We start from the raw sequence: 13,947 nt of genomic DNA, 5'->3' as shown, positions 1-13,947 counted from the left end.
CATATTGTAAAATACAATGAACAAACATATGCATAACATAACCACTGCACAAACACAAGGGATTAAATATGGATGCATTAATGAAAGACCTGAGAGAGTTGAGATATCTTTCTTTTATAATTTTACATCAATAAAAAATGTGCTTATTCCTGGGGCATTATAAAAAATACTCTCTTCAATGAATTGCTGATAAACCCAACCTGATTTACCACAGATTATTGGATGCCAGGATAACATATGTAGACATAGCCAGGGCAATGGAATGAAGCGTTCAGTGGAAACCATTAGCAATCCATGATAAACACATTTCACAATGTTCATGAATGTCCCCACTTTCAAAAATTTGAATATAATCCTGATTTTTCCCCAAATTGTTAAATGAAATAGTATTTCCTGACTTTTTTTTGATTTTCTATTCTACATATGAACCGTTCAATTATTTTGACAAGAGTATGAAAACATCAAGCATATTATTATGTAAACTAATCACTATACACACCCAAGAATTAAAAGGCAAGCTTACATCCTTTGACTTCAGGAAAAGGTCTCCCGCTGCTGCAGGTCCAAAGCCAGTCAATGATTTAACATTAGATGTATGAGTTAGTAGGCGACGACACTGTGAGAATACCGAGAGAGCCAATGTCCTCATATGATCATTGTGTTTGCTGTGATCTCTTGATTTGGCCAGTTCTAGGATACTCTCCAATGATATGATCTGGAATGAAAAATATATAAATGAATTCGACTTACACAGTTTCAGCACAAATTGTAATTTCAAATATCAAGATTAAAAGAAACATCCATGATCTAAAAACAGGCATACAAATAAATAATACTAATAATCATTGAGATATTAATTTCACATGCCATAACATACAGAAATAATAAATGAAAACTTTCATTTATTGGTGAAAATATGGATGATGCATCAAACCTTAAGTTATTACTGGCTAATTATTATCTGAAAAATAATTTTCTCTCAAGGGAGCTTCTTCCTTAATCTCTGTTCCTTAAGGCCCTAATTCCAGTTACACTTGAATTTGTACCAGGGACTTACTTAATTTAAACATTCCATGCAAAACGAATTCATAAAATTAAGCAATTCCAAGGAGTGAAATTCACAACATTGGCAGAGCGAACCGCTCTGCTGCATTTTTCTCATTTGAATTTTTTCATTTCCTCATTACATGGTGATTTTATTTATACTGTGGTAGAGGTTTGTATAGCTAAACTTGTCATTAATCTGTGGGTGAATAAGTATCATACAAATGATATTAGGTGATAGAATGACAGAAAGAAGAGAGGTTCCCGCAAACTTAAATAATGATTCTCTTTTTCAATTTAAAGAAAAGACTTCAAATAAACTAACACTTTCGCCAATCAATGACATTATAAATAGATTTCTCTAATGTGCATTAACTAAATTAATGAGATTATTACTATTCATTTTCAGTCAGAAATATTTGATACTATAGACATTTTGTACATGACTTCCAAATGATAAAAATATATGCAGTGTCATAAAAGATAATCATTTAGCAGCTTTGCAAGACCATACGAATCCCAATATATTACGTTTTCAGGACTTGGATGGCTAACCTATTCATCCCACTTGCTATTTCAATGTTAAAAACACATCCCAACTTTCCCCCTTATGTATCGTATATGTTCTGACCCTCTCCCAAACCTCTCGCCCAGTGTGGAGAGTAAATATGGTAAAGAGGAGACTCCTTTAGATGATAACGAAATTATCCCACACAATTTTACCACACAGCAATAAAGCAAACTGATAGTACATGGGAAGGCCCATAAGTACCCAACCTGGCCTAGAGACAGCAGTAGTTGTTTGAAAAATATCACTGTATTACAAAGTACTCAATCTATAAAGCATATGTTTCAAGTTTGAAGGTGCTACATTGACTAGCATTTGTTTGGCAGCCATCAATAGTGAGCTTTTTCAGGGAATTTGTGATAATAGAGAAAATTGGTCATCATTAAGTGATACAATACTTTTATTTGAAAGGCCTCAGCACAACCAATATAAAAGCTGAACTGGATTGTACTCTGGGTGAGTCTGATCCTTCGTTAAAAACAGTAAAATATTGGGTAGCAGAATTTAAATGAGGCTGTACAAGCTGTCAAGACGAGCATCGCATTGGTCGACCAATTAGATGATGACTCCAGAAACAGTGAAGAAAATCCATGAAGTGATACTGGATGATGGTCAACTGACAGCGCATGAGTTAGCAGACATAGTAGGCATTATAAAAAGTGTGATACATCGAATATTAACTGAAAATTTGGACATGAGAAAGCTGTGTGCAAGATGGGTGCCATGTTTGCTCACACTTAATCAAAACCAGTGTCGTGAAGATGTTTCAATTTAGTGTTTAGCAAAGTTTCACAGCAACAAAGCAGAATTTTTGCACCTTTTTATAATGATGGATGAAACATGGGTCCATTACTTCACACCCGAGACAGAAGGGCAATCATAACAGTGGATTCAAAGGGGAGAACTATCTCCAAAGAAGGTGAAGACAGTTTCATCTGCAGGCTAGGTCATGGCATCGGTTTTCTGCGATGCATGTGGGATAGATAATTTTCATTGACTATCTTGAAAAAGGAAAAACTATCAACAGAGAGCATTATGCGAACTTATTGCAACGTTTGAGCGAACAAATCAAGCAAAAGTGGCCACATATGGCCAAGAAGAAAGTGTTGTTTCATCAAGATAATGCACCAGCTCACAAATACAGCGTTATTGCAATGGCCAAAATTCCTGAATTGAAGTTTCACTTGCTAACTCATGCACCCTTTTCCCCAGATGAAGCCCCCTTGGATTATTTTCTGCTTGCAAACTTGGCTTGGTGGTCAAAGATTTTCCAACCGTGAAGAAGTGATGTCGGCAGTTAATGGCTATTTTGAGGAGCAACACAGTTCTTATTATAATAAGGGTATCGCACTTGTTGAACATTGCTGGGAAAAGTGTAGAGAACTGAAAGGAAGTTATGTTGAAAAATAAATGCATTTCTTTCCAAAATTTTTGTGTTTTCTTCGTTGGGTAGGGTACTTATGGGAATACCCTTGTAATACACTATTCCACAGAATCCTTTCATTCTCTCATCATGGATACACATTTTCACTGCTTTCCTTAGTTACCGATCCTTTCCTTCCTTTTCCTTAATCCAGCGGTTTTTGTTTCCCATCAACTACTTTTCTTCAAAATCTTTTTACAGGTTAAAAGGCAATGTAATGAGGCATTAAGCAAGGTATAATAGCCTTTAGACATTTTCGAAAAAGCTATTTGGTGCATTTATAGGTTGATTCTACGATTCTATTGGACCAAGGAAGATAAATTTAGTTTGTAACACTTATGATTATGTCAGAATGAAATTCTTCTAAAAATTTTACAAGCACCAGATGAATAAGATTTTTAAATACCCAAGGAAAATTACTATGAACGAGGAACAGTAAAGACAGATGATGAAAAATGATAAGAATAACTTTGGGAACAGAGTGAGAAAAGTGTACAGCTAAAATGGCCTACTTGTGATAACAGCAAGAAGCTTGATAACAAACCTGAACAGTGATGTTATTTCGGACGGAGTCTGGAACTGAAGCCAGTAGAGTGGTAAAGCAGCGCATGAGTCCAAGGCAAGAGAGCCTTTGCAAGTCTTCCTCCTCCTCCTCGTTTGTAGCTGAAAGTGAAAAGGGCTCCACCAGGTAGACCACTATGGCTGGGGGCTCTCCTTCATCATCTTCACTCGAGTGACAGCCTTCAGCGACACCACCACTGCTGCCTGACGATGACTCTCGACCAAAAGAACCTTCTCCTTCTGCAAGAATATCAAAGAGTTGCATGGAAAACACTATATGAAACGTAAGTCCCATTTGATCAGTTTATGATTCCTGGCTCATTGGCTACAAATGTTTCATGATAATTCACTTTTCCAGGATTACATTCACTTAAGTAAAAACACCAAAATTTCTTTCCACTCAATTTTATTTGGTACCATTAGTTTCAATGCATCAGCATCATCCTCAGGGTCCTAGTATTTTTACTTCAGTGACAATGAATTTCTACGAAGTTAAGCCTGAAAACACTGAACAGATTACATTCACATCACTGGACTAGAAATATTTTTCCAGAAGCACATTCAAATCAATGCGCACAATACATTTTGGAAATGAAATACAATCATAAGATACGACAATACTCAGGTAGGAGATAAATATTGAGAATTTGTATGCTAGCATAATACTTGCACCCATCTTCAGTACATACTTCTCAACACACACATGCCACAGCATGTCAAAGCACTGTCTTAAAAAAAGTGAGAAGTGGATCCCATTGCTATCTCTAGTTTCAATAGCTTTCAAAACAAGTTTTACATTTCCAACTAACTTTCTCAGCCAAATACACCTGACTCAAGCATTAAGATTTTGCGTTTTATATGCAGACATCACCTAATACTAGTAAAACAGTTTGGAAAGCCTATTATTGAAGACATATTTATTATGTATTTTTCATATTGGGTCATTTAATTCTTTGGATTCATGAAAAAATAGAATGAGTTCACACATACTTATATTTAGAAGGGTATAAAGAAGGATAACTATAGTTAACTCTTGATTATCCATGCAAATGGATTCATGATGAAGCATGGATAATGGAAAAATATGGTTGGGATATGAATGGATTCAATTCATACGAATGAAAATGTTGAAAAAATAACAAGTGACCAAAAATAAGAACCAAATGAACTCTTCTTTTTCATTCCACAAGATTAATTTAGAGTTTTTTCACAATGGAATACACAATTTTTTGCTAAAGAAAGCACAATTTTCGCATAAATCGAAACCAATCACACAGCCAGGAAGAAAAGGATTGCTAAGGATGAATATTGACGAAGGATCACTGATACTTCACATTCTTTATTTTATACCTATAAAAATAATGCAGTGTAAAAATGTTAATGAATTTTTTGTAGCATAGCAACTACTATACATGTAACTATGCACTCATATATTAGCTCGCCTTAAGGGAAAATTGGATTTCTTGGGGCTAATGCGCGTGATGGTAACAACAACAGGAAGTACTGGTAGTAAAAAAATGTTTCGATTAAAACATTAAGTACCATTGACAACTTATGATTTTGTGATCAAATATGAAAATTTTGGAGAAAGCTGAGGTACTCAAAACTCTTATTTGTTAAAAAGTACACCGCAGTATCAAAGCACTCTTATCTTTATGATTGTGATTTTATTAAAATTTTGAGGTGCTTCAAATATTAACATCAAGGATAACTGAGAGTTCGCTGTATTAGGTTCCCTGTGGTCCCTATTTCATTTTGACAAAAATTTGTATTATTTTATAAAATATGGATGGAAAAATCACAATGATTAAGTCACTTAAATCCTGTTTTTGTCGAGAGAGAATTTGCTTAAGGTGTGTTTACATTATTCCCATATGTTACAAGTTGAGGTAGTCAAAATTCCACAACCTTAACTTGCCTCAGAAGCAACATAAAACATATGCCTACTGACTTAACTAATAAATCTAAAAAATATAATTCTGAGTTTTTTACTACACTAATCACTAACTACCACTATTCTTATGCATACAAACAGTTTTGCATTTTCAGTCATATCTTTTTTTGCATTATTTGATTTCATACATTTTGAACAGTATCATCATATCCTACTTCACAGAAACCTCAACTTATCATACATAAAAGTATTCTGAAGTCCTACAATTTTTTGCCTCAAATCTTATCCCTCAATTAGCTGTCTCTAATAAAAATGCAACTTTTGAACTGTGGCTCAGGATCTTTCGTGCCAAAAAGCAGAAATTCTTCCACTTAGGTAGGACCAAATCTATCTTTTCATTCTCCTTTTACACTGTAAATAGCATTAATTACTGAATTTAGACTACTTCATAGACTACTCCATTTCATAAGCAATAATTAAGATATAATGGATGCATTTCAAGAAAGAGTTGGTTTTCATTATATATTTATGCCTAGCATTGTTTGCCAGCACAGTTTTGAACATATAGATGATAAATAACACTAAGTTAATGTTAATGAGTTGACAAGAGAAAACTTTCCTTATTTTCCTCACATTCATTTTGCTATGACCATTGATCTGAAATGCAACAGCAAGCAAGGAGCTTCTCCAAGAATCTCAAAGGGGCATTTAAGTTTAATGTGCATGTTGAATTTTCATTCAAGTCCAGAAAATAATAATAGTTAGCACTGGAATTTCCCCATTATATATTAACAGGGATATGATGATTAAAGGCCTAGATGAACTGGGGATGCCTCAACCATTTGAGAAGTAAATATATCCATCATATATGTATGTTGGAATTCCTGAAGCGCTTGTTCAGTTTCATACAAAAATATATCTTATTCGACAAGAGTTTCATGAAGGTTATGCAGATTCAAAAAATAAGTTAATATTATTGATTTCAAACAAGCAGGGACCTCTTGAACAAAAATCACATTTGACCTATATCAGGCTAACTAACATTTCTAGATTCTCCATCTAGATTCTTCATATGATGAAGTTTACTAATTGCACCAGTAATGTACCTTCCCTTTGAAGTAAAAATTGCAATACTTACCAGCAGGTTCTGGCTTTGGAGTTGATGGAGCTTTCTCTGGTACGGATCCTGGAGGCTGGAGGGAAGCTGCCCCACTTGCCTCTGGTGTAGATGGTGGAGGGGGAGGCATTGGGGATGAGGTGGACCGGTGGTCAGGATGCCGACTGGAGGATACCCCAGTGGATGACGAGGAGGATGTGGACAGTGAGGAAGAGCTTGGTCCTTCATGAGGATCCAACAGTGTCCGATCCATTGGAACCTGTGTTAGGTGTGGGGCCAGGTGATGCCGACACACCTTTCATAAAACAAACATTTAGTCAGTTAGGCAATTTCCATGACAACAAATTACTAAAGTGACATAGCAGTTTTAGTTGTAAAAATATAAAAGCCAATATCATCAATATTGCTTTCAATATTATGAAGAAACTTTTTTCAAGCAAAACAGGTACATTTTAACCAACTTTAATGCTGAGAAAGAATCTGGAGTTCTAAGTACAGTACTATACTGAACATACTAACTGTTATCATTAATGCTCACTCCATAGAATGTCGATGATATTTTTAGACTAAAAATATTTCATTACATCGACAATTTACAAATGAATATTAATGAAGTACTTTAATTTCTATACAGTAATACTTCCTCAGTAATTATACTGAATTAATTACATGATCATCCTGACTTCCAACTCATTTCCTGTAGTCCCACGCTATTCAAATTGCAAACAATTAAAAATGTAATTGCTTGCTAATATTGGATTAAGAGATTGTTTTAAATCAAAAAACATTGGCACACATTCCTAATATTTTAGCCATCATTTTGGAAGTAATTAAAACTATTACTTACTTGAGCATATAGTTTGAGCATATTAGATGTGTAGCTTTCTCCAAGTAAATTGAACCACTCATCAACTGGCTCCTTAGCCAGCTTGAGGGCAGCAGTTTTCCCTACACGTAAAATTCCGTCCCGCAGAACTTTCGTGATTGGGCAGTGCCTTCCTAGGCGACATACCTAAAGTGAATAAATATGTGAAAGTTTTAATTAAATCTAATACATGATAGAATAATTATCAATAATCTGCATCACATCATGCAAGATAATTTTCATTCTAAAAAAATATGTTAATATCTAGCCAAGACATAACAATGAACACTGACACCAATACAGACCTCATATGTTGCACTAAGCTCCCTGAAGTAAGACCGAACTTTCTGAAGCACATATTCGTTGTCAGGAGCAACAACAACATAAGCAATGTCTCTGGAGTACGAATAAGGCTCCAATAAAAGTTTTTCCCAGTAATGAAGAGCGTAGGGAGATAAAGAGAGCCAATCTTTTTCAAATCCCACCATTACTGAAGGAATAGGTTGAGGCTCACAACGATCATCGGTACCTAAAAAATGTGTTGCAAGAAGAATATAAAAATTAGAACTATACCAATAAAACATACATTTATGCATCAAAATATGAAAATAAGTGGCGGTTTAACTAATGCTCATCTGCCTTTCAGATTAAAAAGGCAGCGACATTTTTAAGTCTCTCCTAACATCTCCCCTAACATTAAACAGTGGACCCTTCTTCAACAATGTGTACTTCTGCCTAACAGATCTAACCTTTTCCTCCCTCTACCTTGTTTACTCAACACTACTCTTATCTTTACCTTCCCATCACTGTCTTCAACATTCCACTGCCATTCAATAGACCCTGCACTCACTTCAACTGCTTCTTTGAATTTCTCCTGAAAAGCTAAGCATTTCATTTGTGCTCCTTTACATCTATTTTACTTTATCATTCTACTCCACACTTACACTAAAAAAAACTCCAATCTATGAATTTCCTCATGTTTCAAGAAAAATATTTATGATCCATATAAAATCCAAATAGATGTTTCCACTGTCTTTCATACTATCACATTAAATTCAGCTTCAATGTCTGGGACCCTCCCTCTCTATTCTTTGTTCAATTGAAAATCAATTGTAAAACAGGTGCCTAATGCTACTAAGTGCTTCCTGCTGTCTAATATGTCTAAATAATAATGTCCTCTAGTTCCCATATTCCTATTTCAATTCATACTCATTAGTAGTACCTCCATGAGTGAAAACAATTACAATGAGTTGTTTTAACAAACCATGACCTGTAGGTATTATAAGCTAAGGCATCAATCTGGCAATGTGGCACCGAATGATGGCTTTTCAAGCATATAAGGTGCCCCAAAATGCACACAGCAGTTAATACCCCACAAATTCTTTAATGCAATAACATGTGACATAAAAGTTACAGAGAAGCTTAAATGAAGATCCATTTTGAAAAGTAGATCTTAAGTCCCTAAAATGCCTGAAAGGATATAGTTTACATGCATGGTCTCACGTGTCATAAAATTTAAACGCTATGAAAATATAGTCATTTTATGGTCAGAGCTACATATTAAATTACCATGCATACTCTAATGTCAATATACTTTATGTATAAGCATCTGAGAAACACAAGAAGAATAAACACAACCACTAGAGGTACTGTGACTCCACTAATCCTTCATATACACTACCACTTCATTCTTCTACTTCCCCAATTTTGTTTTAAAGTGAGAAGCTTTGGTTTTTATCATACATTGCCTTTCGTCCTCATTAAAAAAGCTGAATATTGTATTCCTAACAAACATTTCATGCTCTGTCCTAAATAAATCAGCACATGCAAGTTCTTTAATTCATGGTTCCTCAACAGAAGGGTTCTAATGCATTTTCATGTAACAGACAATGAATAATAGTTGAAGTGCATGTTTATTTTCTCGAAGGAGATGGAAGTTCATAATGAACTCAGTCAGATAAGTTGTGAATCCCCTTATAATCTCCTTACCCACCTCACAAAGCAATTGTTTTTAACATCTCCTCTAGCAACTTTTTCCCGAGAGGAAATTGTTTTGATTTAAACCAAACAGAGCCAGAGGGCTTCTGATCAGTAAGCATGTGCGTACATCACATTTAAATATTTACTCAAATAAATATCACCCTTCAGAAATCAAAGAAGACTGAGTCATATACAAAAAAATTATCTTGGTGGTATTATTATTCAGGGAAAACACACTTATGGGATAGCTAATTTTCTTGGTATGAGAAATATTTACATTTATGTGAATAATACATAAAACTTACCTCTCCCAGCTAATCTGTGGAACTGCCTCCAAGTCAAAGGTCCAGAGACTGTATAAGGAGCCTCCCAAAGGCGTGTGGTACACTTCTTCTGCACAGCATCTTGTAACAGTGGCCTGAGTCCTTTCATCACACGAACTATGTCCTGATTGCAGTGGGGGCCCCGAGCACGCAAAAAGGGCCAATTGTGCACACATGCTGTCCGCTGCCCATCCTCCACACGACATGGGAACTCTGAAGAACTGGGTGGGATAATGGCTGAAGTGTGGTGCTGTCGCCCTGTGAGGGCAGTCAGGGCCTCAAGTCCACCCACTGCTATTGCACCCTGCTCCAGGGCAACCGAAGTCACTTCATTCCCATCGGAAAGCTCAAGGATGTTCAGTGATAACGACTGTGATGCTGAATTACCGACATAAGCTGTTGGACCCCCAACCCCAAGATTTACCTGCCCAGCGGGTTGACGGAGTCTGGAAACCCGTCTTGACAATGAGTTGCTTGGACTCCTAATGATCATGCACTGTTCTCTTATTAGCTCAATTACACTTTGGGGCACATGGTCGATTGCAGACACAAGACTGGCCACATCCTTTTCAGTTGGATTCCCCCCACCACCCAATGTAGCTACATCATTTTGCCTGGCTAGCTTACCCTCAGCATCCACCAAAAAAGCAAGGGATCTCCGTTTCCTCTCAGCAGCCATTGCCACAGCTGCAGCTGCATTCAAGCCAGTGATTTCTACCTCATCCTCAAAGAAAATACCCGATCCATGAGCAAGTCGACGGTTGACCACCGCACTGAAACCACAACTGCAGCGAACAGGATCTTCTTCCAGTGCTGCAGGCCCTGAGGTGCCATCTGAAGAAGAACCACCATTTGAAGGTGTTGCCCCTGAACTATTACTGCCAGTGCCCAAAGACTCTGTCAAGTAAACTCCGGCATCAGCACCTCGAATGTTCCCCACCACTTTGGGGCCTGCATTGCACACACACAATGTGCAACTATCAAAATTATGGTCCCGAAACAAATTTAGTACTGAGTCTGAAAGGAGGATATTGACAACTAGAGATGAAGCCTCGGGGGGAGGAACGGACACCACAGGGATTGTTGATCCAGAACTCCCATCCCTGACCCCAGGAGTAACCATTTGTGGGGTACCATGGGGACCTACAACCCCACCACCTGCCCCCTGACCAGCAACTTCCAGAGTATTCATCTTTCCAAGGTATGGAGAGGCATTGGAGGCTGGACTTGGCATTTCATAGGGTGGAGGTCCAGGAGTGGCTACAGATACGGAAGCTGGTCCACTACCACGAAGAAGGCCTCCAACAGACCCTGGACCATCTGGGCCAGAGTAGGGCCCAACTAATGTTGTTGCAGGAGACACTGGGTGAGTAGGTGCACTGCTTCCAACAGAATTTGGTCCTGAACTCAAGCCTAAACCAATTCCACCAGGATGGCTACTCCTGAAAATAAAGAATGTGTTTTGAGACAGTGTAAATTAACAAAAACTTCAGCAAAATCTATCAAAGGAGTCTCCACATAGAGGAAACCCATCGGTAACATCGGTACATTGGTAAATGCTTGTATCACATTACATGTGATTTTCTTGATTTATTTCCTCAAATGAGGATAAATTACCAGGGGTGAGTAACAAAAAAGCTGTTTTATATAATACATGAATTGGTTTCACATCATGCCTTGACCAGTAAATCTTTTAGCCAAATATGGTTTCAGTTAGTCTGAGTCTTTTGGCATTAACACAACACTTGCCATTTCAAAAATCACTTGGATCGGAATAATTTAAACATAGGGGAAACTTTTTTTAAACTTAGGATTTTAGTTTAAAGTTTAAAAAATTAAGATACTTCACCAAGCAGGCAAAAGCAAGGAAAATATAACAAAAATCTAGAAAACAGGAAATTAAATATATTTTGATCATACATTTAATTTATAATATTCATTTCACATAATAAGTGATATATTTTAAGTTTACTTAATTTGTGAATTAATTTAATAACCACATCTGTACCTTTCTAAGATTGAAAACTAAATATGTTTTGACTTTTTAGCATTTTATCTTCAACTAATTCAATTACAGTTATTTTCCTCCGAAGTATCACAGAAAAATAACAATTTGTATAAGAGACCTAGGAAGGCTAGTTACTGTATGCCATTTACCTCATTAAATGATGTAAACAGAAATCAATTATGTTTTATTACAACATTCAACATAATCCACAAATAAATAATGAACATAATTTAATATTTTTAACCAGTGACTTTTACATCTTCTCTAATTATTTGATGCTACAAAATTTAAGCCGAGTATCTTTGCTGCAGTATTATATCCTAAGCCCTCTATTAGGAGATACTAGCTGAATACCCGGCTTTGCACGGGTTAGGGAGAAACAATAATATAAATATACTACATAAATAAAAACAACAAATTATAAAGTACAATAATACACTACTTCATACAAATTTAAGAATCTTTTTTATTTAACACCTGTTTATAAACTACATTTTTTGTTTCATATCCAGGAGAAAGAATATATAAATTTTTAGGCGAACCTACTCTGGAGCAAGCAACATAAAGTTGCCCGTGGCTAAAACATGGCGATCTTAGATCAACACCACAAAACTTTAAAGACTGTCCCTGTGATTTATTAATGGTAATTGAAAAAGCTAGCCGGACTGGAAACTGTAATCTTTTGAAGTTGAAGGGAAGATCAGTTGGGATTAGAGGTATCCGTGGAATAAAAATTATTTCACCTTTTCCTTTTCCAGTTAAAATGACTGCCTGGATTATATTTTTCATTAATTTTGTCACACACAATCGTGTCCCATTGCAGAGTTTTGGTGGATCTAAATTTTGCAATAAAATGATTGGAGATCCTACTTTAAGTATAAGGTGATGTTGTGGCATTCCAGCTGTATCAAGTGAATTTAGGAATTCCGTTGGATAATTGACGGCTTCGTCAGCATCCACTACGGTATCAACCGATTTATATTCAATCACGTCTCCTGGCAGCATGGCTAGTATCTCCTTGTTAATTTCATTAACATCATCGTTCTTAGGAGCAAGAATGGCTCTTTCCCGCAACCATTCTAAATGTTTATAATTTTGATTAACGTTAGGATAGACTGCTTGTATCATATCGCGGACAGTTTTCACCGATACACATAAATCTGATGACAATTTTATCATACCAGATGCTTCAATAACTAATCTATCTTCTCCGATCTCCAAAAGTTTATTTGCAAAATTTTGAGCATTCCCATCTCTTAAGAGGATTCGCATGTTTTGTTTAAGGCTAATTTCTTGGACATGATTCCATAGAACAGAATGTTTTAAACAGGCATAAATTTCATCGGCTGGAGTCGATTTTGGAATGACAGGCAGAGTTTGACGGAAGTCTCCACACAGGAGTACCAGAGCTCCTCCCATTCAACTGCAGTTTCCTCTAAGATCTTGAAGTGTTGCGTTGAGGGCCTCAAGAGATTTTTATGAGCCATCGTACACTCATCCCATACTATCAATTTACATTCTATAAGGACTTGTGCCTGGCCGCTTGTTTTATTTATGTGACATGTGGGATTTTCTTGTCGGGAAATATTAAGGGGCAACTTAAGGGCAGAGTGGGCTGTTCTTCCTCCTTCCATTAATGTCGCTGCAATACCTGAAGATGCAACGGCTAGAGCAATTTCTCCATGAACCCTGATTTCAGCGAGAACTAAATTAATTAAAAATGTTTTTCCCGTGCCACCAGCAGCATCAAGAAAAATGATACCTCCTTCTTGTTATCTACTTGATCCATTATTGTTTCGTACGCGAATTTCTGATCTTCATTAAGAAGTGGCTTTTTATCCGCGATGTATGCTTCTGAGTCTAAGACATTGTAGCTAGTTTCACGTATATAATCTGGATAAAATACACCCTGTTGATCTTGTACAGGTGCAAAAAGACCGAGTTCCACTAAAGTCTTGTTAACCATGGTGATACACTTTTCCTCCAAAATAATCAAAGTTTTATTAAAAATGTCGGAGTTAAACGTAATATCCAATGTAGGATTTTCACTTCGAACTTTAACCAGTTTATCCTCACTTATTGATTCTTTATATTTTTCCCATATTGTTTTTGGGTTATATGGATTACAGGAGGTTATTATGATGGCAAACAAAATTCGGATTTG

At 36.3% G+C, this 13,947-nt stretch overlaps 1 protein-coding gene across 2 annotated transcripts in view; it reads right to left on the bottom strand.

The window, feature by feature from the left end:
• The window catches only part of skd (mediator complex subunit skuld), a 151,983-nt gene that overhangs the window by 17,929 nt on the left and 120,107 nt on the right, over window positions 1-13,947 (bottom strand). For both annotated transcript variants that reach the window (XM_071590792.1, XM_071590794.1), the window contains exons 17-22: window positions 9,758-11,217; window positions 7,778-8,001; window positions 7,455-7,619; window positions 6,629-6,902; window positions 3,580-3,836; window positions 524-715 (exon numbers count right to left, since the gene is read on the bottom strand). In XM_071590792.1, coding sequence (XP_071446893.1) covers window positions 524-715; window positions 3,580-3,836; window positions 6,629-6,902; window positions 7,455-7,619; window positions 7,778-8,001; window positions 9,758-11,217 — 2,572 coding nt within the window. The remainder of the gene's footprint in view (window positions 1-523; window positions 716-3,579; window positions 3,837-6,628; window positions 6,903-7,454; window positions 7,620-7,777; window positions 8,002-9,757; window positions 11,218-13,947) is intronic.

This window comes from Hetaerina americana, unplaced genomic scaffold (assembly GCF_022747635.1).
Source record: "Hetaerina americana unplaced genomic scaffold, ioHetAmer1.1.p SCAF_4, whole genome shotgun sequence".
Classification (NCBI taxonomy): domain Eukaryota; kingdom Metazoa; phylum Arthropoda; class Insecta; order Odonata; family Calopterygidae; genus Hetaerina; species Hetaerina americana.
This window is presented reverse-complemented; position numbering and strand designations above follow the sequence as displayed.